This window comes from Chlorocebus sabaeus, chromosome 5, assembly GCF_047675955.1.
Source record: "Chlorocebus sabaeus isolate Y175 chromosome 5, mChlSab1.0.hap1, whole genome shotgun sequence".
NCBI classification, from domain to species: domain Eukaryota; kingdom Metazoa; phylum Chordata; class Mammalia; order Primates; family Cercopithecidae; genus Chlorocebus; species Chlorocebus sabaeus.
The window spans coordinates 50,142,589-50,166,470 of NC_132908.1; the positions used below are offsets into that span (position 1 = coordinate 50,142,589).

Sequence of the window (23,882 nt, forward strand, 5' to 3'; positions counted from 1 at the left end):
AAGCACTGATGCATTGGATCTTTTTTGATAGGTAGCCTTTTAAAATGTAAATCTTTACAATTAGGGGTAACACCACTACCATCCATAATTATTATTGTTGAATGCATTTTGGAAATATATGTAATTCTGTGTGAAACAAGTAACCATGAAAAGGTAATTAAAAAAATATTATTGGCATTTAGTATGTTCATATGCCTAAACAAGTAGTGGGGTCTGTAAAACACTATAAAAGTTCATAAGTGAGTTTAGTGAATTAACTGGATAGAAGATAAATATGCCTTTGAGCCTTCCTAAATATCAGTACTAACAGAAGTAGAAAAATATAATGCAATAGGATATCTACTTCACAGTAGAAAAAAAAAGATATAGAACACTTAAGAATGTACCTAAAGAAAGCTGCATTTGATTTCTGTAAAGTGAAATTTGGTTGGGAGATGTGTCTATTGGGAATATTTTAAGCATTTTAACAGTTCGTTTGTAAACATAGAAATTGTAATGTATAGATGTAATGCAATGCAAATCAGAATGTTAAACAATTTTTTCTTATAACTAGACAAAATAATTTTAAATTTTTATTGGAAGAATATTTAATGCAGTCTTAGGAATCTGTCCTACAGCAATAAGCATACATGTACAATGATAATATAGTACAATGATATTCATTGCAACATTTTTTGTTATAGCAAAAATTTAGAAACTAAATTTTCTATACGGGAGCAATGGTATATTCATACTGTCTAATGCAATAATTAAAAATAATTTTAAAATAATAAGAATGGACATTCTTATGCACCATCTACTGTGGACTAACAGCTCCAAGACAGAGAAAGAGAGAGATGCAGAATGATACTTACGATATGATCTCTATTTGTGATTTTTCAGCAGTATACATTGGTAATTACATCCTGGTGGGTCAGAAAGTAGTAAACAAATATATAAGATAATTTAAGGAGTGAGGAAAATAAAGCAGTAAGATGGTAGAGAATGCTGGAGAGGTAGAATTACACTAGGTAAAGTCATCAAGGGAGGTCACTGCAAAAGGATTATCTGCACTGAAACTGGAGTGATGAGAAAGAGCCAATACACTGTAATGTCAGGAAAAGCTTTGAGGCAGAGGGAATGGCAGTGAGACACTGGTGGAAATAAGCTTGTGTATTCTAGAAGCAGAAATACATTATGGCAGAATGTGAAGAGTTAGTGAGCATGGTGGTAATAGGTGAGGTCAGAGACTGAAGACATGGGCCAAATCAACAGGGCTTTGTAGATTATTTTAAGGAGTTAAGGATTTTGTAAATAAACTTATGTAAGCATATAGTCATTTAATACTTGTGCAGTAACATTTTAAAGTTTATACTTTTGTAAAAAATTAAAGACTTTTCTGAAAATGTATAATAAAGACTAAAATTACCGTATGTAATTATATTAATACAACTGGGTACAGTGGCTCATTCCTGTATAATCCCAGTACTTCAGGAGGCTGAGGCAGGAGGATTGCTTGAAGCTAGGAGTTTGATATCAGCCTAGGCAACATGGCGAGAGACCCTGTTCTCTACAAAAATAATTTAAAATTAGCTAAGCGTGGTTGTGCATGTCTGTAATCCTAGCTATGAAGGAGCCTGGGGTGTGAGGATAGCTTGACCCCAAGAGTTTGAGGCTGCAGTGAGCTGTGATTGTGCCATTGCACTCCAGCCTGAGTGACATCAAGAACCTCTCTTTAAAAAAAAATATAAAAAAATAAAATATATTAATATAAAACAATAGTTTAAAAAGTATGGTACTGACAAAGATACAAAGCAAAGAATAAGATAACAGAAAAAGATCAAAGTATAAGTTTATGAAATATACAAATAGTGCTAAAGAAAGATGATTTAATAAGTGGTGGTTAGGATATTGTATTGGCATTTGGGAGGAGCATTATAATCCTATGCTCTGTACCAAGTAAACTCTAATTTGTGATAAAAAGTTTTTAAGTGTTTTTTAAATCAAAACATGAAAAATAGAAGTTAGATTTCTTTTCACAAATATTTGGGTGGGAAAACATTCTAAATTTGAGATTACAAAGGAAGTGATTGGTATATGTATACAAGACAGAATTATGTAATGGAAAAATGAAAGTGCAGTCAGACTGGTGACACTGTAGCAGACATGTATATGAAAGTTAATGTTTCTGTTATATAAAAGCTAATATAAGTTGATCAAAAATGTATCAAATCTCAAAAGATTTTGGGAAAAAGACATTTGAAAATTAAGAAAAAAATACAATTAGTTTTTTGTTTTTCGTTTTTTTAAGGAAACTGGGAAGGGAAAAAAGAGGAAAAGGGATAACTCTTTCTTATGGAAGAATGCCATTTAGTAAATGTAGAAGGAATGCAGGAAATGAAAAATCACCATGAATCAACTATAGTAATAATTGTAGCATATAAGTTCCATCAGTGAATTCTAAAATTAGTGGGTAAAAGTTTGAGACCCAAGATATTTATGTGTCTTCAAAGTTTATCTTCCAAAATACTTATTAATTCCAAAAGGAAAACTAGTAACTTCACAGTGGAGAAACTTGGCAAAAGTTAACATCACCTATCATAGGACATCATATGCCCCCTTAAATATAATGTACTCCATACATATTATGGCATACCAGGACCTTTATGGTCTGGTCCTTGCCTTCTCTCCTACCATTTTTCCTCTTCTGCTCTAGGACGTAAGCATTTCCTGAATATCTGATGCCATTTCAGGTCCCTTGCTCTTTCCTCTGCTTGTAATGCTATCTCTTCCCTGACTGCCTGGCAAACTACTTTTAATTCTTTAGTAAGTCTTTCTAGTATCACTACTTTGTGACATTTTCTCTGATTATGATACCTCTTGTATCATAAAAAATTTCATCCCGAATAGCATTTATTTAGTGACACATTTGTCTATGTAACTAAAACTTTGGATTCCTTATGAGTAGAAACTGCCTTACTCATCATTATACCACAGCCCATAACATAGTGCCTAGCTTAGAGAAGTTTCTCAGTAAAAATAAAAAGTATGTTAACTTAAATTGTTTTGAATGAATTAAACTGAACTGAACGTACTGAGGATGATGCAATTAACTGCCTTGTGTTTTGTGTACTATTATAAGTCTTTTGGAAAGCACTGTAAAATATTCATAACCTTTGACCAGTATTTCCATTTCTGGATACTTCCCTTCTTTTGAATTTGTCTTTAGAATAAACTTTGGCATTATTTATTTTAAAAATTAAGAACAATCTAAATTATGAATTAAGTAAAGAAAAATTAGGCATAAATTCAGTTTAAAATATTTTTATGATTACAATGCTGTTATATTAATATGTGAAATATCAAGTTCTTTTTATCCTATGACTATAATGTCATAAAATTTTACATGTGTGGTAGCAAGAATTCTAAAGGAATATAAGAAATTCTAAGTTGACTGAATAGGTTGGTGAAATTGTTAGTAATTTCTTTTTGTCTGTGTTTCTGTAATTATTGTTTGTACAAGGTGAAAATGTAGAACACTGTTATAAGCAAAATCATAAAAATACCTTCAAGTAATAGCTGTTCTGTTTTACAGAACAGCTTGGTTATTGACACTCCAAGAATTAGGAAGCAAACAAGACCTTTTAGTGCCACAAAAGATGAATTGGCTGAATTATCTGAAGCTGAAAGTGAAGGAGATGAAAAGCCCAAACTCCGGAGACCCTGTGACCGTTCCAATGGCTATGGAAGAACCGAATGCTTTAGAGTTGAGAAAAACCTGCTAGTTTATGGGTAAAACATTGTTTTTAATGTTTGCTCTAAGTAGTTTGGTAGGTAATGTTACAGAAAATATATACTGGTTTTGACTATATTTTTTATCTTCTTAGAATCATTAAAATTTACTTTTAAAGTACACTTTCTATTTTTAACATATATGTAATAGCAGAATGATGAAATTATCCTTAAGTATTTAAATTGTCAAAGTATCACTAAAGTCAAACTTCTTGTTCTTAAATTTGCACATCCCGTAATATGAATTAGATGTTATCCATTATTGAATAAAATATACTAGAAATTACTGTACCATTCCTCTACATTCTATGCATGGGTAGGGAAGACTTAATTAGCAAAGATGACAATTTTTTTTTTTTTTTTAGTTTTTCGTGTCTTTTATCTATGAGTTATATTTTTCTCTAGAACTTCACTCAATATCAGTGTAACTATACCCTTTTTAACCAGGTGGGGCCGATGGAGAGAGATTCTATCTCATGGCCGTTTCAAAAGGCAGCTAAATGAACACGATGTAGAGATAATTTGCCGAGCCCTCTTAGTATATTGCCTTGTTCACTACCGAGGAGATGAGAAGATTAAAGGTTTCATATGGGATCTCATTACTCCAACTGAAGATGGACAGACACGAGAGCTACAGAATCATCTGGGTAAGAACATTGTTTCATTTGCTTTTAAAATTTATTTTTAGTTATATAAGCAATACTTAACATATTCTCCTATAAAGTATAGAAGCATTACAAATAATATTAAGGAACCTTAACCTTCACTCCCAATTCAAGTTCCAGCTTCAGAAAATGCCAATGTTATCAGTTTGGTGGATTTTACATTTTATTATCAAATACGTATCTGTTTCGAATTGATGACCCAACTAAATGTCTTAGAGGTCTTTCCATCTATGCTCATATAGATCTATCTGATTTTTTAAGTTCTGCTTAGTATTCTGTAGTATGGATATTGCATAATTTATTTAATATCTCCTTTAATGATGGTTATTTACGTAGTTTCAATTTTAGACAATTAAAAAACAAGTTTCAGAGAAGATCCATGTACCCTCCTCCTTGTGCATGAAAATAAATCTTCCACTAAAGTAGGTATCAAAAATGGAATTATTAGAGTATAGCTTATATGCATCTTTATTACCTAAAATGTGGTCTCTGGGTCAACAGCATCAGCATCTTCTGGAAGCTTCTTAGAAATGCAGAATCTTAGGCCTCAGATTTACTGATTAAGAATCTGCATTTTAACAAAATCCATAGGAATTAGTGTACATATTAAAGTTTGAGAAACATTGATATGCCTTTTAAATTTTCATAATACTTTTTAATTTTTGTTTATTATTTGAGACAGGGTTTTGCTCTGTCCCCCAGGCTAGAGTGATGCAAACATGGCTCAATGCAGCCTCGACCTTCTGGGCTCAAGCCATCCTTCTGCCTCAACCTCTTGAGTAGCTGGGACCACAGGCATGTAGCAGCACACCGGCTTTTAAAAAATTTTTTATATTGTAGAGTCAGGTACTGGTATATATTCTGGTATATATGTATTCAAGACCTGGTATATATATTCAAGACCAGGCTGGTCTTGAACTCCTGGGCTCAAGTAATCCTTCCGCCTCAGCCACCCGAAGTGCTGGGATCATAGACATGAGCCACCATGCCTGGCCTAAATTTTCATTATACTTTAATTTGCTGTCCAAAATGGTTATGCCAATTTACAGTCCTGTCAGAGATATATGCTAGTACTTTTTTCTCCTCAGCCTTGCTAACAGAACATTCTTTTTTATATAAAATAATTATAGCATAAAATTTTCAGTAAAAAATAAAAAGAATTACTATACCCTTAAATTTGTTACAGTATTATTCTATTTAATCAAAAAATATCTATTGAATGCCTGGTGTGTGTCTTGTGCAAGGTGTTGAAAAGATAAGAAGAAACAAGATAGACAAGATCCCTGAGCTCATGAACCTTACCTCCTAACCAGGTAGACATAGTAAGAATGTACATGAGTTACAGATTGTGGTCATTACTGTGAAGTAAATAAACTATTGAGATGGAAAACAACAGAAAGCACCCATTTTAGATAGGGTGGTCAGTGTAGGCCAATTTTTTTTTTGTTTTTTGTTTTTTGTTTTTTGTTTTTTTTAGACGGAGTCTCGCTCTGTCGCCCGGGCTGGAGTACAGTGGCCGGATCTCAGCTCACTGCAAGCTCCGCCTCCTGGGTTTACGCCATTCTCCTGCCTCAGCCTCCTAAGTAGCTGGGACTACAGGCGCCCGCCACCTCGCCCGGCTAGTTTTTTGTATTTTTTTAGTAGAGACGGGGTTTCACTGTGTTAGCCAGGATGGTCTTGATCTCCTGACCTTGTGATCTGCCCATCTCGGCCTCCCAAAGTGCTGGGATTACAGGCTTGAGCCACCGCGCCCAGCCCAGTGTAGGCCTATTTTAATAGGAGATGATGAATTTAATTAATGTGAAGACCTGAGGTAGATGGGAGAATCACACAAATGTAATTTCACTCTTTCTTGAAACTCCAGTAGAAAAAAGTAAGGCACTAAGCTTAATAAATTCTACAGAACAAAAGACTTGGATTCCTCAACAAATAAATTATCGGATTAGGAGTGAATAGAGAGGTATCTACCCCAGTGATTCTCAGCCAAAGATAATTTTCTGCCCCAATCCCACCCCTACCACAGGCTGTCACAACCTTGAGCGTGTTACTGGCATCTAGTGGATAGAGGCCAGGAGTTCACAGATAGCACCCCGCCCCCCACAATGAAGAACTGTCCTGCTCAAAATATTGTAGTGCCAAGAATGAAACCCTGCTATAACCTAAAAGAGATTGAAAAGTTATCAACCAGTTGCAGTGTGGGGTCTGGGGACTTTATTTTTATTTTTATGTTTTGGGACAGGGTCTCCTCCTGTGGCCTAAGCTGGAGTGTTGTGGCATGAACGCGGCTCACTGCAGCCTCAACTTCCTGGGCTCAAGCGATCCTTCTCCCCTGTAGCTGGGAGTACAGGCGTGTACCATCACACCTGGCTAATTTTTTTTTTTTTTTTTTTTTTTTTGGTAAGAGATGGAGTCTCACTTTGTTGCCCAAGCGTGTCTCAAGTTCCTGGGCTCAAGTGATCCTCCTGCCTCAGCCTCCTAAAGTGCTGTGGGGGCTTTATTTAGATCCTGATTGAAACAACCCAGAGTAAATGTTTTATTATCTTTATTAACTAATTAGACTTTAGAATACTGAATATTAAGAAGCTATTATTGCATTCCTTAGGGCTGAAAATAGTATTGTAGTTATTTTAATGGAGGCTTTATCACTAAACAGATACCTCTGTTAAATTTAGATATCACTAAATATCTTTTAGATATTGCTAAAAGATACCTTTGATATTTATCAATGAAATGATTGATTTCTTACATTTACTTCAAAATAATATGAAAGATTGGGGTGAACAGAATTGGCCATGAATTGATAATTATTGAAGGTGGATAATGGGACTGTTGTATATACTTGTATTCTATAATTTTAAAATAAGCATAAACTCTCAAAAATAGATAGAGAATGGGAGAGGAAACAGCAACAAGATTTTGGAAGCTGGAGGCAAATATATTAGTGATAACTGATTTAACCAACCTGAGAGAGCTGAATCTTAGGTCAGCAGTGGGAAAGGCAAACTGCTTTGCTTTACGGATTTCCCAAATGTCTTAGGAATTTGTGACATCAGGAACCTCTGGAAGTGGGTGTGAAAGGATAGAGGCTTTCATTCAAAGCGGTTTAAAAAGGGCCCTAAATACCCTCTTCAGTTCCATGTAGCCAGGACGAAAATGGACTAAAAATTTTTTTTTCTGGAAAGAGTAAAATAGAAGTCTGGGTTGCACTGGTAGTTGAGTTGTGGAGCTGCTAAATAGGGATTAAATAACTGTGTGCATACTGGTTGATTCATTGCTCGAGGAATAAAACTAAAAGGCTTGCCCCAAATCTAAAGATAATGACAGGAAAAAAAAAAAAAAAAAAAAACCCACCAGTTACCCTTCAGTGAGTCCACAATCACTATGCTCCATCCCTTCAGTCTCCCTATCACCTTTTTTATTTGTCACACTTAAATAAGAGCAAACACAGCCAAGGATTATCAGGCATCTCAGGAAAGTCTCCAACATGAAAGAGAGAGCCAAAAAACCATTGGCTGGGCACGGTGGCTCACGCCTGTAATCCCAGCACTTTGGGAGGCTGAGGTGGCCAGATCACTTGAGGTCAAGAGTTCAAGACCAGCCTGGCCAAAATGGTGAAACCCCGTCTCTACTAAAAATACAAAAAGTAGCCAGCCATGGTGACACGTGCCTGTAATCCCAGCTACTTGGGATGCTGAGTTGTGAGAATCGCTTGAACTCAGGAGGCAGAGGTTGCAGTGAGCCGAGATCATGCTACTGCACTCCAGCCTGGGTGACAGAGCGAGACTCTGTCTCAAAAAATAAAAAGAAAAAGAAAGAAAAAAAAAAACATTAAAATGAACTTTAAGGAAACAAGGATTGCAAAAAGGAGGACACCTTTTCTTTAACTATCATTAATATCTTCAAAGATACTTCAAATATACCATGACTTCGAAAGAATAAGGTGCTGTAAAAACAGTGAAAGCAGAAGCCTATAAATTGTAACAACAAATAATGAAATGAAAAAGTAAAAAGAAGATCGAATGATGAATCTGGGAAAATCTTGTTAGGAAGAAAATTGGAAATACAGAATATCTACAGATTTCATTAGGAAAATTTAAGCATGTGTATTTTTAAGTATGTACTGTTTTCAAACCAACAAGGGAAGAGAAGATTGGAATACAGAACTATTTATCTTTCCAGCAAAACACAGAAAGAAGGAAGGTATGATAAACAATAAAATTGTAAAAATAAATATATAAACATATGTATGCAGCCTATGTATATTTTCACATGTTAAAAGAGGAAAATTGTTAGATGGGGGAAAATAAACATTTTTGTACTTTAAAGAGATATTATTAAACACCAAACAAGCTTAAAAGTTTATTTAGTAAAAACTATACCATGCAAATACTAAACCGTACAAAATGTTGTAGTACCATTAACATAGAACAAAGTGAATTTAAGATGGAAGGTATCAATTGGAATTTTAAAAAAAGGGACACTACCTAATAATCAAAAAGAATCCATAGAAGAAACTATAACAAGTATGAACTTATATACATCTAAAATAGTCTCAAAAGGTAAAGGGAAAAAAAAAAAAAAGAACCTCTGCCAAAATTATAAGGAAAAGTGGACAAATCCATATAGTGCTTCTATGTACCATTGTAGTAGAGTACCCACCTGATATAAAATGGCAAGGAAAAGGTAAATGAGATACAAGAATTGCAGGAGGAGTCAAAACTGCATTATTAATAATTGTGAAAAATTACAAACAAAACAGCTCAAATATGGAAGATTAATAGATATGAGGTGGTATAGTTATGTAATAAATTATTACAAGAAACAAAAATAGATGAATTAGAGCCTTATGAGTCAACCAGGATAAAGCTTTTAAAAGTTCAGAGTAATAAATAAGGTGTGCAGGCTTATATTTATAATATTATATCTGAAAACTTAAATACTAAATACTTATCCAAGATAGGTAATAATAGTATAAACTTGCATGGAATGGAAAAACAAATTCAGAGTAGTGGTAATCTCTGGGAAGGAATGAGTGAATTTGATAGGAGAGGACTACATAGGGACTTCAAGTATGTATTACCTCCTTTAATAAAAAATGAAGTGTCTGTGACCAGCCTGGCCAACATGAAAGTTAGCCAGGCGTGGTGCCGCGTGCCTGTAATCCCAGCTACTTGGGAGGCTGAGGCAGGAGAATCACTTGAACCCAGGAGGCAGAGGTTGCAGTGAGCCAAGATCACACGGCTGCACTCCAGCCTGAGCAACAGAGACTCTGTCTCAAAAAAATAAATAAATAAATAAACTAAGTAAACATGGAATATGTGAACATGAGGAGAGTGGCAGTACTTCTTTGTAGTTTTTAAATATTTCACAACAAATAACTCAAAGAACTAAAATGAGTTTAGCTATCTTGAACAGGGTGGCTAACCTAATCTATCTAAATCATTTTTGAAAAGCAAGAGTGGAGGGCAAAACATATCTTTTAGTATCTAGGAAAGCAAAAGTAAAGCAGAGGGCATAGGCTTGATCTTTTGGGTTTTACATTTGTAAAAAAAAATCTGTTTTGGAACAAAAAGGAAATCAGAATAATTAATATGAGACATAGAATTGTTAGTTACTTGGGGGAAATGTGTTTTAATATGTATAAAACCATCATCTTGATTTGTGATTGGGTCAGTATTGTTACTAGTATTTTAAAGTTCTCTGAAAAGACCTCAGAAAGTCCCCAGAAATTTCTTGCATTGAAACAATCTTTCAAATTGCAAATTTTTATAGAAATTATTCCTAATTTTACATGTCCTTCTTATTTTAACAGGCCTATCAGCTCCTGTACCCAGGGGTCGAAAAGGGAAGAAAGTAAAAACTCAAACAAGCTCATTTGATATACAAAAAGCAGAATGGCTTCGAAAATATAATCCCGAGCAGCTGCTTCAAGATGAAGGCTACAAAAAACATATAAAACACCACTGTAATAAGTAGGTAGTAGGGTATTTTAAACACAACTCTTCAAATGTTTACTGTTCTGAATTTATTAATAATCTTTAAGCATGCTGATTTTGAGTACAGAGACAGCATGGTCTAGGGCCAATCCTAATCTTAATTTTACAAGGTATCCTTCAAGCAAATCATGATACCTCTTGTGTCATTGTTCTCACCAACAGATAAATAAAACTGGCCTCCAAATGAGCTCATTATATCTTACTTGGATATGAAATAATGATGATTATGAAGATTTTGGAGAAGTTCTTTATATATATGGTAGTAATAAGATTCATTTAATCAGAAGTAATAATTATTTCATTATTTTAAAATCTGTACACAAATTCCTTCCTAATTTTAACCGCATGGCCAAATATTTTAAACGATTAATATCTTTATGCCTTTTGATTCATTTTCCCTTGTTTTTAGGGTTTTGCTTCGTGTGAGAATGCTGTATTATCTAAAGCAAGAAGTTATTGGAAGTGAGTGTCAGAAAGTATTTGATGGAGTTGATGCAAGGTAAGTTAAACAATTTTTATTATTTTTGTTTGCTTGTTGTCTTGCCCAGGCAGCTTCAAGCTCCTGGGTTCAAGTGATCCTCCTGCCTCAGCCTCCTGAGTAGCTGGCACTATCGGCACACCACCACACCTTGCTTAAATGATATATTTCTTTTATTTATTCATTTTTTTTTGAGACAGTTTCACTCTTGTTGCCCAGGCTGGAGTGCATTGGCACAATCTCAGCTCACTGCAACCTCCGCCTCCCAGGTTTAAGCAATTCTCCTGCCTCAGCTACCCGAGTAGCTGGGATTACAGGCATGCTTCACCACGCCCGGCTAATTTTTTGTATTTTTAGTAGAGGCAGGGTTTCACCATCTTGGCCAGGCTGGTTTTGAACTCCTGACCTCAGGTGATCCACCCGCCTTGGCCCCACAAAGTGCTGGGATTACAGGCGTGAGCCACCATGCCCAGCCTATTTTTATTTTTCAATAACATGATGAGGCAAAAATTATATGACCAGAATATTGTATATTAGGCGGGTCCTTAGTCTGTGAAATTTATAAGGTGGAAAATCCATGAAACTTAGGGAATTAACTCTTGCCAATTTGTTAGCTTTCTTTTATTGCTCTCATCTTGGCCGTCACTAGAAGTCACAATGTAACAATAGTAGTATTAATATTAAGAATGGTATCTAACCTAGATGCCATTAAAGCAGACACGGATTTTTTACTTATTTGTTTGTTTGTTTATTAATTTTGAAACAGAGTCTCACTCTGTCACTCAGTCTGGAGTACAGTGGCATGATATGGACTCACTGCAACCTCCACCTCCCAGGTGCAAGCGATTCTTGTGCCTCAGCCCCCTGAGTAGCTAGGATTACAGGTGCCATCACACCTGGCTAATTTTTGTATTTTTAGTAGAGACGAGGTTTCACCATGTTGGCTAAGCTGGTCTCGAACTCCTAACCTCAGGTGATCCACCTGCCTCAGCCTCCCGAAGTGCTGGGATTACAGTTGTGAGCACCACACCCAGCCCCAGACACAGACACTGATTTAATGACCAATTCATTCATTCCAACAGAAGTACTTTTTGAGTACTCACTAAGCACCAGGCACTGTGAAGCACTAGGAATAGAAAGACAAAACACAGTCTTGATCCCTAAGTTGTTTATGGTGTCAGTGAGGAGGAAATAGATAAAACTATACTGCAATGTAATAAATGCTTTTGTGTATGTATAGAATACCAGGGAGGTGCTACTAGAATTTTCTATTTCTAGTTTCATCTTGCCTCTTAATACTACAAGTAACCTTTCCCAATTTTCTTCTCCATTCTCTGTAAGCATCTGATTTATATAGCTCACTCTACATAAACCTATTACTCAACCCCCCCATTCTCAGCAAATGATATTCCCCCAGCTTTGTAGAGAAATGTAAGCAAGCCATAAAACAAATTCCCTCAGCTTCCTGCCACCAAATCTAAAATTTAATTTTTCTGTACTCAGTCTTCTTCCCTCTTATTACAATTAAAGAAGTTTTATGGTGACTGACTTCTATATCCAACTGTGATCCATTCAACACCCTGGTTTCTCATTTCCTTGACTTTTATCTACAGTTACCTCTTGTTCTCCCCACTGCAGCTGCATAGTCACCTGGTCATTCACTTGATCTTGCTATCACCAGTAACAGCACTTATTTAATCAGAATTTTGACAGTGACATCCTTCCTTCTAACTCACTTAACTTGGGTACTTCTCATTATAATTCTCTAATCTCATCAGGATGTCCCTACATCTTACCACTTACTCACTAGCCATCACCACTTTCATGCCCCTCCTTTCCTCATTATTCAACATAGATTCTATAGTCTAGCACTCTACTTGCTAACTAAAATCCTTATCTATTTCCTTTCACCTGCCTTTCCTTCTGTTCTAGATATCTGTTACAACCTCAACTCAGGTTAATCCCAGCTAGCCATTTACTTCTTGCCTGCACCTAAGTAGCTGAACATTTGTGGAGAAAATCAAGCAAGCCATGCTGAATGACTTCAAATTTGTGAGCATAGATCCCATTTCAAAAGAGATTAAACATCTACTGTTTAACTGTTGTGGCTAGTCAATTCATATTCCTACTCTTTAAGAGAACCATTTTGTACCTCTCTCCTCAAACCATCTTTCCACGCTGCAACTACCACCTTCCAATAATGACCTTGCTACATATTTCATGGAAAAAAGTAGACACAATCAGATGAGAGCTACCTTCAGTTTTACTTGCATATATGTCCACCTGTTCCTTCAAGATACAATAGAAATGTCCCTCCTCCTAAGGCAAACTTTGTGCAGCATGGAACTCGTTTCTCTTAACTTTTGAGGACTTTACTCTTACCTTTCTGGGACTTTACTTTTCTTTCTTGGATCTTTTTCTCTCTCTCTTTACTACATCATTCTTCTGGCATACATGTATGCCTTAATATCAGTCACTTAAAGAAAGGAAAAAAACCTCTCTTAATATACATTCTCAGACTCCATTTCCCTAATCCTCTTCACAACAAACTCCTTTAAAAAGTTGCCTGTATTTATTAGCAAGATTAACCAAGAAAAGAAGAGAGAAAATCCAAATCAGCTCAATTAGAAACGAAACAGGAGATATTACAACTGACACCATGGAAATACAAAAGATCATTCAAGGCTACTACAAATACCTTTATGTACGTAAACTAGAAAACCTAAAGGAGATGGATGAATTTCTGGAAAGATACAACCATCCTACCTTAAATCAGGAAGAGTTAGATACCCTAAACAGATGAAGAGCAAGCAGTGAGATTGAAATAAAAAAAATTACCAACAACAACAAAAAAAGCCTAGGACCAGATGAATTAACAGCTGAATTCTACCAGACATTCAAAGAAGAATTGGTACCAATCTTTTGACACTCTTCCACAAGACAGAGAAAAAGAGAATCCTCCCTAAATCATATTATAAAGCCAGTATCACCCTGATACCAAAAGCAGGAAAGGGCACAACCAAAAAAGAAAACTATAGAGCAGTATCCTTGATGAACATAGATGCAAAAATCCTTAACAGAATACTAGCTAACTGAATCCAGCAACATATCAAAAAAAGGTAATCCACGATGATCAAGTGGGTTACATACCACAGATGGTTTAACATATGCAAGTCAATAAATGTGATAAACCACATAAGCAGAATTAAAAACAAAAATCACATGATCATTTCAGTAAACACAAAGCATTTGACAAAATCCAGCATCCTTTTATGATTAAAACTCTCAGCAAAATCAGCATACAAGGGACATACCTGAATGTAATAAAAGCAATCTATAACAAACATACAGCCAACAATAATACTGGATTGGAGGAAAGTTGAAAATATTCCCTCTGAGAACTGAAATTAGAAAAGGATGCCCACTCTTACCACTTCTGATCAACATAGTACTGGAAGTCCTTGCCAGAGCAATCAGACAAGAGAAAGAAAGGGCATTCAGATTGGTAAAGAGCACGTCAAACTGTTGATGTTTGCTGATGATATGATTGTATACCTAGAAAACCCTAAAGACTTCTCCAAAAAGCTCCTAGAACTGATAAAAGAATTCAGCAAAGTTTCAGGGTACAAAATTAATGTACACAAATCAGTAGCTCTCCTGTACACCAGTAGCGACCAAGCTGAGAATTAAATCAAGAACTCGACTCCTTTTACAATAGCCGGAAAAAAAAAAAAAAAGAAGAAAAAAAAAAGGTACTTAAGAATATACCTAACCAAGGACGTGAAAGCTCTCTACAAGGAAAATTACAAAACACTCCTGAAAGAAATCATAGATGACACAAATAAATGGAAACACGTCCCATGCTTATGGGTGGGTGGAATCAATATTGTGAAAATGACCATACTGCCAAAAGCAATCTACAAATTCAATGCAATTCCTATCAAAATACCACCATCATTCTTCACAGAACTAGAAAAAAACAGTCATAAAATTCATATGAAACTAAGAAAGAGCCTGCATAGACAAAGCAAGACTAAACCAAAGAACAAATCAAGAGGTATCACATTACCTGATTTCAAGCTATACTATCACGCCATAGTTGTCAAAACAGCATGGTACTGGTATAAAAATAGGCACACAGACCAATGGAACAGAATAGAGAACCAAGATATAAAGCCAAATACTTGACAGCCAACTGATCTTCAACAAAGCAAACAAAAACGTAAAGTGGGGAAAGAACACCCTATTCAACAAATGGTGCTGGGATAATTGGCAAGCCACATGTAGGAGAATGAAACTGGATCCTCTTCTCTCACCTTATAAAAAAATCAACTCAAGTTGGATCATGGACTTAAATCCAAGACCTGAAACTATAAAAATTCTAGAAGATAACATTGGAAAAACCCTTCTAGACATTGGCTTAGGCAAGGATATAATGACTAAGGACCCAAAAGCAATTGCAGTAAAAACAAAGATAAATAGCTGGGACTCAGTTAAACTAAGGAGATTTTGCATGGCAAAAGGAACAGTCAGCAGAGTAAACAGACAACCCACAGAGTGGGAGAAAATCTTCACAATCTATATATCTGACAAAGGACTAATATCCTGAATCTACACAACAAACTCAAATTAGAAAAAAAAATTTCCATCAAAAAGTGGGCTAAGGACATAAATAGATAATTCTCGAAAGAACATATACAAATGGTCAGCAAACATAGGAAAAAATGCTCAATATCACTAATGATCAGGGAAATGCAAATCAAAACCACAATGCGATACTGCCTTACTGCTGCAAGAATGGTCATAATCAAAAAAATCAAAAAATAATAGATGTTGGTATGGATGTAATGAACAAAACACTTCTACACTTCTGGGGGGAATATAAGCTAGTACAACCACCATAGAAAACCACGTGGAGATTCCTTAAAGAAATAAAAGTGTAACTACCATTTGATCCAGCAATCCCACTACTGGGTATTTACCCAGAGGAAATGAAGTCATTGTATTAAAAACATACTTGCTCACATGTGTTTATAGCAGCACAATTTGCAATTGCAAAAAATATGGAACCAACCCAAATGCCCATCAATCAACGAATGGATAAAGAAACTGTGATATATATACATATGATGGAATATATACATACATACATATATATATATGAGATGTGTATATATATATATGAGATGGAATACTACATAGAAAGGAATGGATTAACAGCATTTGCAGCAACCTAGATGGGATTGGAGACTATTATTCTCCAATATGGAATGGAAAAACCAAACATCATATGTTCTCATAAGTGGGAGCTAAACTATGAGGATGCAAAGACATAAGAAATACAGTGCACTTTGGGGTCTCAGGGGGAAAGGGCGGGAAGGGGGTGAGGGATAAAAGACTACAAATTGGGTGCAGTGTATACTGCTCGGGAGATGAGTGCACCAAAATCTCACGAATCACCACTAAAGAACTTATGTAACCAGATACCACCTGTTCTACAAAAACCTATGGAAATACAGAATTTTTTTAAAAAAAGAAATTTGTCTAAAGTTACCCAGATAAAAATGGCAGAGCAAAGATTCAGACAACAAAAAAGGTTGCCTATATTTACTCTCTCTGCTTCTTTATCTTGCATTTTCTCTTTAACCCATTCCAATGGATCTTTCTTCTTCACTGTCTCACTAAAATGGTTCTTAACACAGCCCCTAATGACCTACAGTATGATCAACTCTCTAAATTTACTCTCTGTCCTCCATAAGATGCTGTCTTCTGTGGGCATTTGTGTTACCTATACCCATCTGGTTGTCCTTTTTCTCACTACTGTTTCCTTTTCATTCCCTCTTGCTAGCTCTTATTTCTCTAATGGATCTCTTAAATACTGGATTGACCAAGAGCTCTGTCCTCAGCTCTCTTACCTTTTTCCTTAGGTGAACTCATGCAGCTTCATCATACCCAATATGATCTATAAACAGGTAAATCTGAAATTTACGTATTTCTCCCAGACCTCTTTCTTGAGTTTTAAGCCATCTGTCAACTGCCTCCCAACATTTCCACTTAAATGACTAATTAACATCTTACTTCCCCTGGCTTTTCCAAATCTCCTGTCTTCAGTCCTTTCTCTTTTCCTTCCCATGTACAAGTCTTCTCTATCCTAGTAAATGTACAACCCACTGCTCTGTTGTTATTCTTGATTCCTCTCTTCCCTGTTAGCTTGACAAAATACATGCCAAATCTCAGTACCTTTCACTGTCTCCTCTGCCAAATCCCTAGTCCAAGCCACCATGATCTCACAGTTAGACTTTTGCAGTGGCCTCATAAAACTGGTCTGGTTGCCTCCACTTTTGCCTCTCTAGGCCTGTCCTTCACACAGCAGCCAGAGTGGTATTTCTAAAGTGAAAATCAGGTCTTGGCACTCCTTAACACCCTCCAGATGTTTCTCATTTCTCCTAGAGTAAAATTCAAATTCCATAGGACTTACAAGTGCTTCCATAACTCTGTACCCACTTTCTTCACTGTGTCCCTCACCGACCATGCTCCAGCCACAGTGGTGGTTGTGTTTAGCCAACCTGTCAAGTTCATTCTATGCTGTTCTTCCTGGTCCAAATATTCTTTCCCCAGGTCTTCCACAGAACCGCCCCTTCAAATTATTTGGATCTCAACTCAAGTATTTCCTTCTTAGATAGACCTTCCCTGCCAATCTCAGCTTAAGTAGCCCAGCAGTCATTCACTACTATTTAACCTTCTTTTATTTCATTTATAATGCCTACTACTACTTAAAAATTACATTAATTTATTTATATGTCTTCTTTTATTATAATTTAAGCTGCTTAAAGGTAAGTATGGAATCTGGGACATCGTAAACACTCAGTAAATATTTGTCAACTAATTGGCTTCTTTCCCTTAGCCTGACTGGATCTGATCCACTTGTAACTTTCCCAGGGACTGCTCTCTGTATTGTACCTTCTTTTTCCTCTTTCATTAGTTTCCTCCCTTTTCCTTCTCATTTGGATTTTAACATGTTTACATCTCCCTCACCTTAACTTACACATACACACGTGTGTGCACACAACACTTAATGCTTTTGGACCCAAAATATCTTCAAACTACCATATTATTACTCTCTTGATTTGACCGCCGAACTTATTTTAGGGGGTTCACAGTGACCAGTCCTGTAATCCCAACACTTAAGAAGGCCATGGCAAGTGGATCATTTGAGCCTGGGAGTTTGAGATGAGCCTCGGCTACATGACGAAACCCTGCTTCTACAAAAAGTAGAAAAATTGACTGGTTGTGGTGGTGTATGCCTGTAGTCCCAGCTACTCTGGAGGCAGAGGTGGAAGGATCACATAAGCCTAGAGAGGTCAAGGCTGCAGTGATTGCACCACTGCACACCAGCCTGGGTGACAGAATGAGACACTGTCTCCAAAAAAAAAAAAAAAGAAAGAAAAGAAAGAAGCATCGGTGTTCGTTGTCTTCTTTTTCTTCCCTCCCATTCACTGTGCAATCTACCACAATGCAGCTTCTACCTCTTCACTTCAGATGTTCACTGATATTCTTGCCGCCAAATTTAATGGATATACCATAGTGCTTACCTTACTTTACCTTTGTTCACCACTTCCTTCTTTTTAAAATGCTTCCGTGGTACCATTCTCCTGTGGTTTTTCTTTTTACCTTTCTGCTTGCTGCTTTTCAGGCTCGTTTTCTGTCTCTTAAAGAGTTCAAGTATACATATGTAACAAACCTGCACGTTATGCACATGTACCCTAGAACTTAAAGTATAATAAAAAAAAAAATTGTAAAACTTACATAAATCCATTTATCATTTTGAAAATACTTGCTAGTTTAATTAGCTTGGTTGATAAGAGCAGGGTAATGATGAGTTAAGATTTAATATGCACATGGATCTATTAAGTTTATACGTAAAATAAACTTACACTGTGTACCTAAAAAAAAAAAAAAAAAGTTCAAGGCATCTTCACATAGGCCTTCTCTTGTCACTTACTCTTCTTGGGTGTTCTCATCTTTGTGGCTTCAATTTTTGTTTCTATGCTTATGTCTTCCAAATCCCTATCTGTACCCCATGTCTCTCTTCTGAATTTTAGATCCATATTTCTCCAATGTGCTATGATTAATTACTCTTCTCTCCAGGTCTTTTCATTCTTGTTATAACATTCTTTCCTCCTTTTTTCCATTCTCTCCCTCCTCCTCCTCAGCCGACATTGAGTCAGCCTTTTATGACCTCTTAGATCTGAGTTAGGCACATAACCAGAGTACCCTGCCACAGCACTCATCACACAATATTGTATGTCCCTCTTTACAAGGGCATGTGCATGACTATCTTTATTATTGCCATTATTAGCATGTAGTGAATGCTGTTTAAATATATTTTGAGTGAATGATCTACCCTGGGGAAGTTAAAGGAAACTTTATGCAAGAGATGACACAAGTTAGTCTTTAAAAACAGAAATCAACAATACCTAATGTGCATGCGGCACTTAAATTTGAACCATGAGTTTTATATACTGATTGCCTTCTCCTCTTTACAAGCAGGAAAACCTTCCACCTCAGATGGTAATCACGATGTTTTGAGCTTAGAGTGCCACCTGATGGTTGGCAAAGGGAGCTATCTGACCCACTTTTTTTCTCCTCTGGGATTCTGTTTCCAGTGTTCTTTCCTCTTTCCTTCATATTTCAGGGCTAATGCTTTGTTTAATCCTACTTAATAACTTGTTCAAAAATAAGTATCTCTTTTAACCGTATTTCTCATTTCTTTTTAACTTTTTCCATATCACAAGAAAATCATTCTTCCTTTTTCTCTATTTTTCTAAACTGAAGTCAATTGTGACCCTTTTGTTTTAAAGCAAAATTAGATATAATAAGGTGTTCATTTCGAGTGCTGACAAATTCCTTTAAGAATCTGTAGAAAGATCTCTTCATCCACTTCCTTATATTTCTTGAGTTAAAAATTCTAGTAAAACATTTGTGAAAAATAAGTAAATTTGTTTCCTTTTTTTATTATAAAATTTGTAAGTATTTCCTTTTCACTACTGGTGTCTTCTATCTCACCTATATTTTGATTACACATTGGGTTCTTGTCCTAGGAACATGTTGATCATTTGTTCGTTTATTTTTATATAAAAATTTGAGTTTCCAAAGACAGCCAACTTAGAATCTAACTTTTCCCATAGAACTTAATTGTCAATAGGAAATTCCCCATTTCTTACAGGTCTTTGTTAAGACAGACGAAATTCTACTTTGTATAATTTATATTGTTTTATATCTCTGGTTATTTGAAAATTGGTAATTTATGAATACCAAATAGAGAAATTCTCGACTATTCAACTTTTTGTAGTAATTTATCCTGTTCAGTCTCTATCCATTGTCAAATACAAGCAAATGTGTGTGTGTGTGTCTGAGTGTATATATACACATATTTGTGTATGTATATATAAAAATATATATTTGTGTGTATATAAATTGATACTTGTTAATCATTGTCAGACGTTAACTGTATTCTATGCTAAAGAAGACAATGACTTGAATCACTGTGGTAAAGAAGTGAACATTTCCGTCCTTCTATAGATGACATGTTTTTAGACATGTTATGTATATAACTTGCTGAAGCTTTCTGGGAAAATAATAATTTCAAGTGATGAGCGAAGAATAAGAAAATTATATTTGCAAAATTGCCAGTTCTGTGGTTGTTACTCATAAAAACAACCAATCTACCAAATCAAATCATTATGGGTTTATTATTTTACTTTTTAATAGTCTTGTGATTTTATGGCGTTGTATTATTTATTTACAACATCGAAACTGCATTTGAGTGTTTTTTGTTTTTTGAGACAGGGTCTCACTCCCATGGCCCAGGCTGGAGTGCAGCAACATGATCTTGGTTTGCTGTAACCCCAACTTCCCAGGCTCTGGAGATTTTCCCATCTCAGCCTCCCAAGTAGCTGGGACTACAGGTGTGCGCCACCACACCCAGCTAATTTTTTGTATTTTTAGTGGAGATGGGGTTTTGCCACATTGCCCAGGCTGGTCTTGAACTCCTGGGCTCAAGTGATCTACCCGCCTCTGCCTCCTAAAGTGTTGATATTACAGACATGAGCCACTGTGCTTGGCCTACGCTTGAGTGTTTCAATCAAATTATGAATCAAAAATTTGCTATTACAGGGCATTTTCAGCGTGGTTTTCTTAGCAATAGTGGTCTAGAGGAGACATTACTTGCTCTGCAGCCTAAAACAGTTCATTTACCCTTTTAGGGCCTCAGTTTTCTCATGTGCGAAATGAAATAATTGAACCAGATGATTATTGCCAAGTTGTTGGCTGACATAGTCTCTACTTCCAATAGAACCCTTTGTCTCTAAATAAAGAAAATCAGTGAAAGAATATGATGCTTTAAGAAAATTGTATAGTAAGCATTGTTGAAACTTATTTCTTCTCTTGGGCTTAACAATGTTCGTTTATGTTATGGTATCTTTGTTATTGCACAAGTTTGTAATTTTAATTGGTGGCAATTATGAATGATTAAAAAATAATGAAATCCTAAGCTCTCTCTTGAAAGCCACAATGCTTTAAAAGCTAGGTAAAATTTTACCTCGTTTTTGACTCATTTATGGTAATTTATAATGCCATATTATGATTTTCTTACAGTGACATTGATGTTTGGGTACCAGAACCAGACCACTCAGAAGTTCCTGCGGAGTGGTGGGATTTTGATGCTGATAAGTCACTCCTTATTGGAGTTTTTAAACATGGTAAGTAAGAAGTAAGGTAGGTGGGATCCCTTTCCATGTATAAGGCAATTCTGTCAGTTCTCAGTTCATTGATTTTCACTTAAACAGCTTTATTCTAGTAACACCTATGTTATATATACAGAATTAAAAGCATACACTACCAGACTATGTCAGTCACCACATTTCCTCATGGGAGGGTGGCGTGTGTAACCTACCCTTCCTGGATGTAAATCTAAGACAACTTCCTCTCTCAGGAAGAGTTCTTATGTGAGATATGTTTGTGTGTTTGTGTGTGTGTATAATACAGTTTATCCTATTTTTCATATTAACTGATAAATGTAACTGAAATTTTAATTTAGTAGATATCTATTACCAGATCATTTAATGTTTGTGATAATTTCTGGAAAACATACTTAACTTATATCATTTTAATATCCCTTTAGTCCAGAAATATCATCCACTGTAAATAACGAGGAATGCTTATGTGTATACATCTTTCTTCTTTTTATCTTTTTTTACTTTTGTAATTGGTGATGTTTTCAGGATATGAAAAATATAACACTATTCGAGCAGACCCAGCATTATGCTTCTTGGAAAGAGTGGGAAAACCTGATGACAAAGCAGTTGCTGCTGAACAGAGAGCGAATGATTATATGGATGGGTATGTGTGTTTCAGAGTCATGAATTTTCTATATGTCTCTATTCAATATCAGCATATTCTGTGTCACACTATTTATCTTTAAATGATGTAGCAGTAAGGGAATTGGAGTTTACAATCTGAAAGAGCTAAAGATACACTAATAGGTTAGCACTTATCTAACAGAATGTGATCGAGGAAGAGGTTGGCCATGCACCACACCCATTCTTTAGATGAGTTTTTCATTTTTTTCATTTTAATAGGTATATCATGGCCACTGAGTTCATAAACTTCTAGGAGCATAGAGGGGAGAAAAAGGCAAGAATGTTATAGTTGATGAGACACATGATGACGTTTATTACATAGTCATCCCTCAATATCCATGGGGGATTTTGGTATCCAGGACACCCTGCAGATACCAAAATCCAAGGATGCTCTAGTCCTATATATAAAATTGCATAGGATTTGCATTTAACCTGTGCACATTCTCCTGTATGCTTTAAACTATCTTTAGATTACGTATAATTCCTAGTACAGCATATATACTGTTGCTGTACCAAATTGTTGAAGGAATAATGACAAGAAAAGTCTGTACATGTTCAGTACAGATGCTATATTTTTCCAGATATTTTCTTGAGACAGGGTCTTGCTCTGTCATCCAGGCTGGAATGCAATGGCACAATGATGTGTCACTGCAGCCTTGACCTCCCGGGCTCTAGTGATCTTCCCACGTAGTCTCCTGAGTACATGCCATCGTGCCCAGCTAATTTTCTTCTATTTTATTTTTTGTAAAGATGAGGTCTCCCTGTGTTGCCCATGCTGGTCTTCAACTGCTGGGCTCAAGTGATCTCCCACCTTAGCCTTGGCTTCCCAGAGTGCTGAGGTTATAGGTGTGAGCCATCATGACCAGCTTTTTTCGCGTGTTTTCAACCTGCAATTGGTTGAATTTATAGATATGAAACCCACACATATGAAAGGCTGTACCTGTTTTAAGGCCTTATGTAATCTGTCTTTTCTTACCCAAAGAGAAAAGTAGGATGCATGTTGAGGTTAATAAAAACACATTTAAAAGCGAACTTGCGGCCGGGTGCACTTGCTCACGCCTGTAATCCCAGCACTTTGGGAGGCCAAGGCAGGTGGATCACTTGAGGTCAGGAGTTCGAGACCAGCCTGGCCAACATGGTGAAACCCCACCTCTACTAAAGATACAAAATTAGCCAGGTATGGTGACGTGCACTGGTAGTCCCAGCTACTCGGGAGGCTGAGACACGAGAATCTCTTGAACCCGGGAGGCGGAGGTTGCAGTAAGCTGAGATGGTGCCACTGCACTCCAGCCTGGGTGACAAGAGCGAAACTCCGTCTCAAAAAAATAAAAATAAAAATAAAAGTGAACTTGTGAGTAAGGGTACATTAGAGCTAGCTTTCTCCCTATTTGCTGTATAACAGCCTTCCTGCTGTGTCTTGGGGTCTTCTGGCTAGAGAAGAGATGTCAGTCTGACCTTTAAAAACTAAAACCCTCCAACAAGACTTTGTTTGTCCTATCAAGTGAACTCTTAAGTCCATTACAGTAATTACAGCATTTGTTTGTATTTTAAC

The 23,882-nt window shown here is 36.1% G+C and overlaps 1 protein-coding gene across 14 annotated transcripts in view; it reads left to right on the plus strand.

Moving 5' to 3' along the window:
- The window catches only part of CHD9 (chromodomain helicase DNA binding protein 9), a 274,674-nt gene that overhangs the window by 210,458 nt on the left and 40,334 nt on the right, over positions 1-23,882 (plus strand). For all 14 annotated transcript variants that reach the window (XM_038008486.2, XM_038008481.2, XM_038008485.2 and 11 more), the window contains 6 exons: positions 3,575-3,771; positions 4,219-4,418; positions 10,249-10,408; positions 10,842-10,931; positions 21,567-21,670; positions 22,193-22,310. In XM_038008486.2, the coding sequence (XP_037864414.2) occupies positions 3,575-3,771; positions 4,219-4,418; positions 10,249-10,408; positions 10,842-10,931; positions 21,567-21,670; positions 22,193-22,310 (869 nt within the window). The remainder of the gene's footprint in view (positions 1-3,574; positions 3,772-4,218; positions 4,419-10,248; positions 10,409-10,841; positions 10,932-21,566; positions 21,671-22,192; positions 22,311-23,882) is intronic.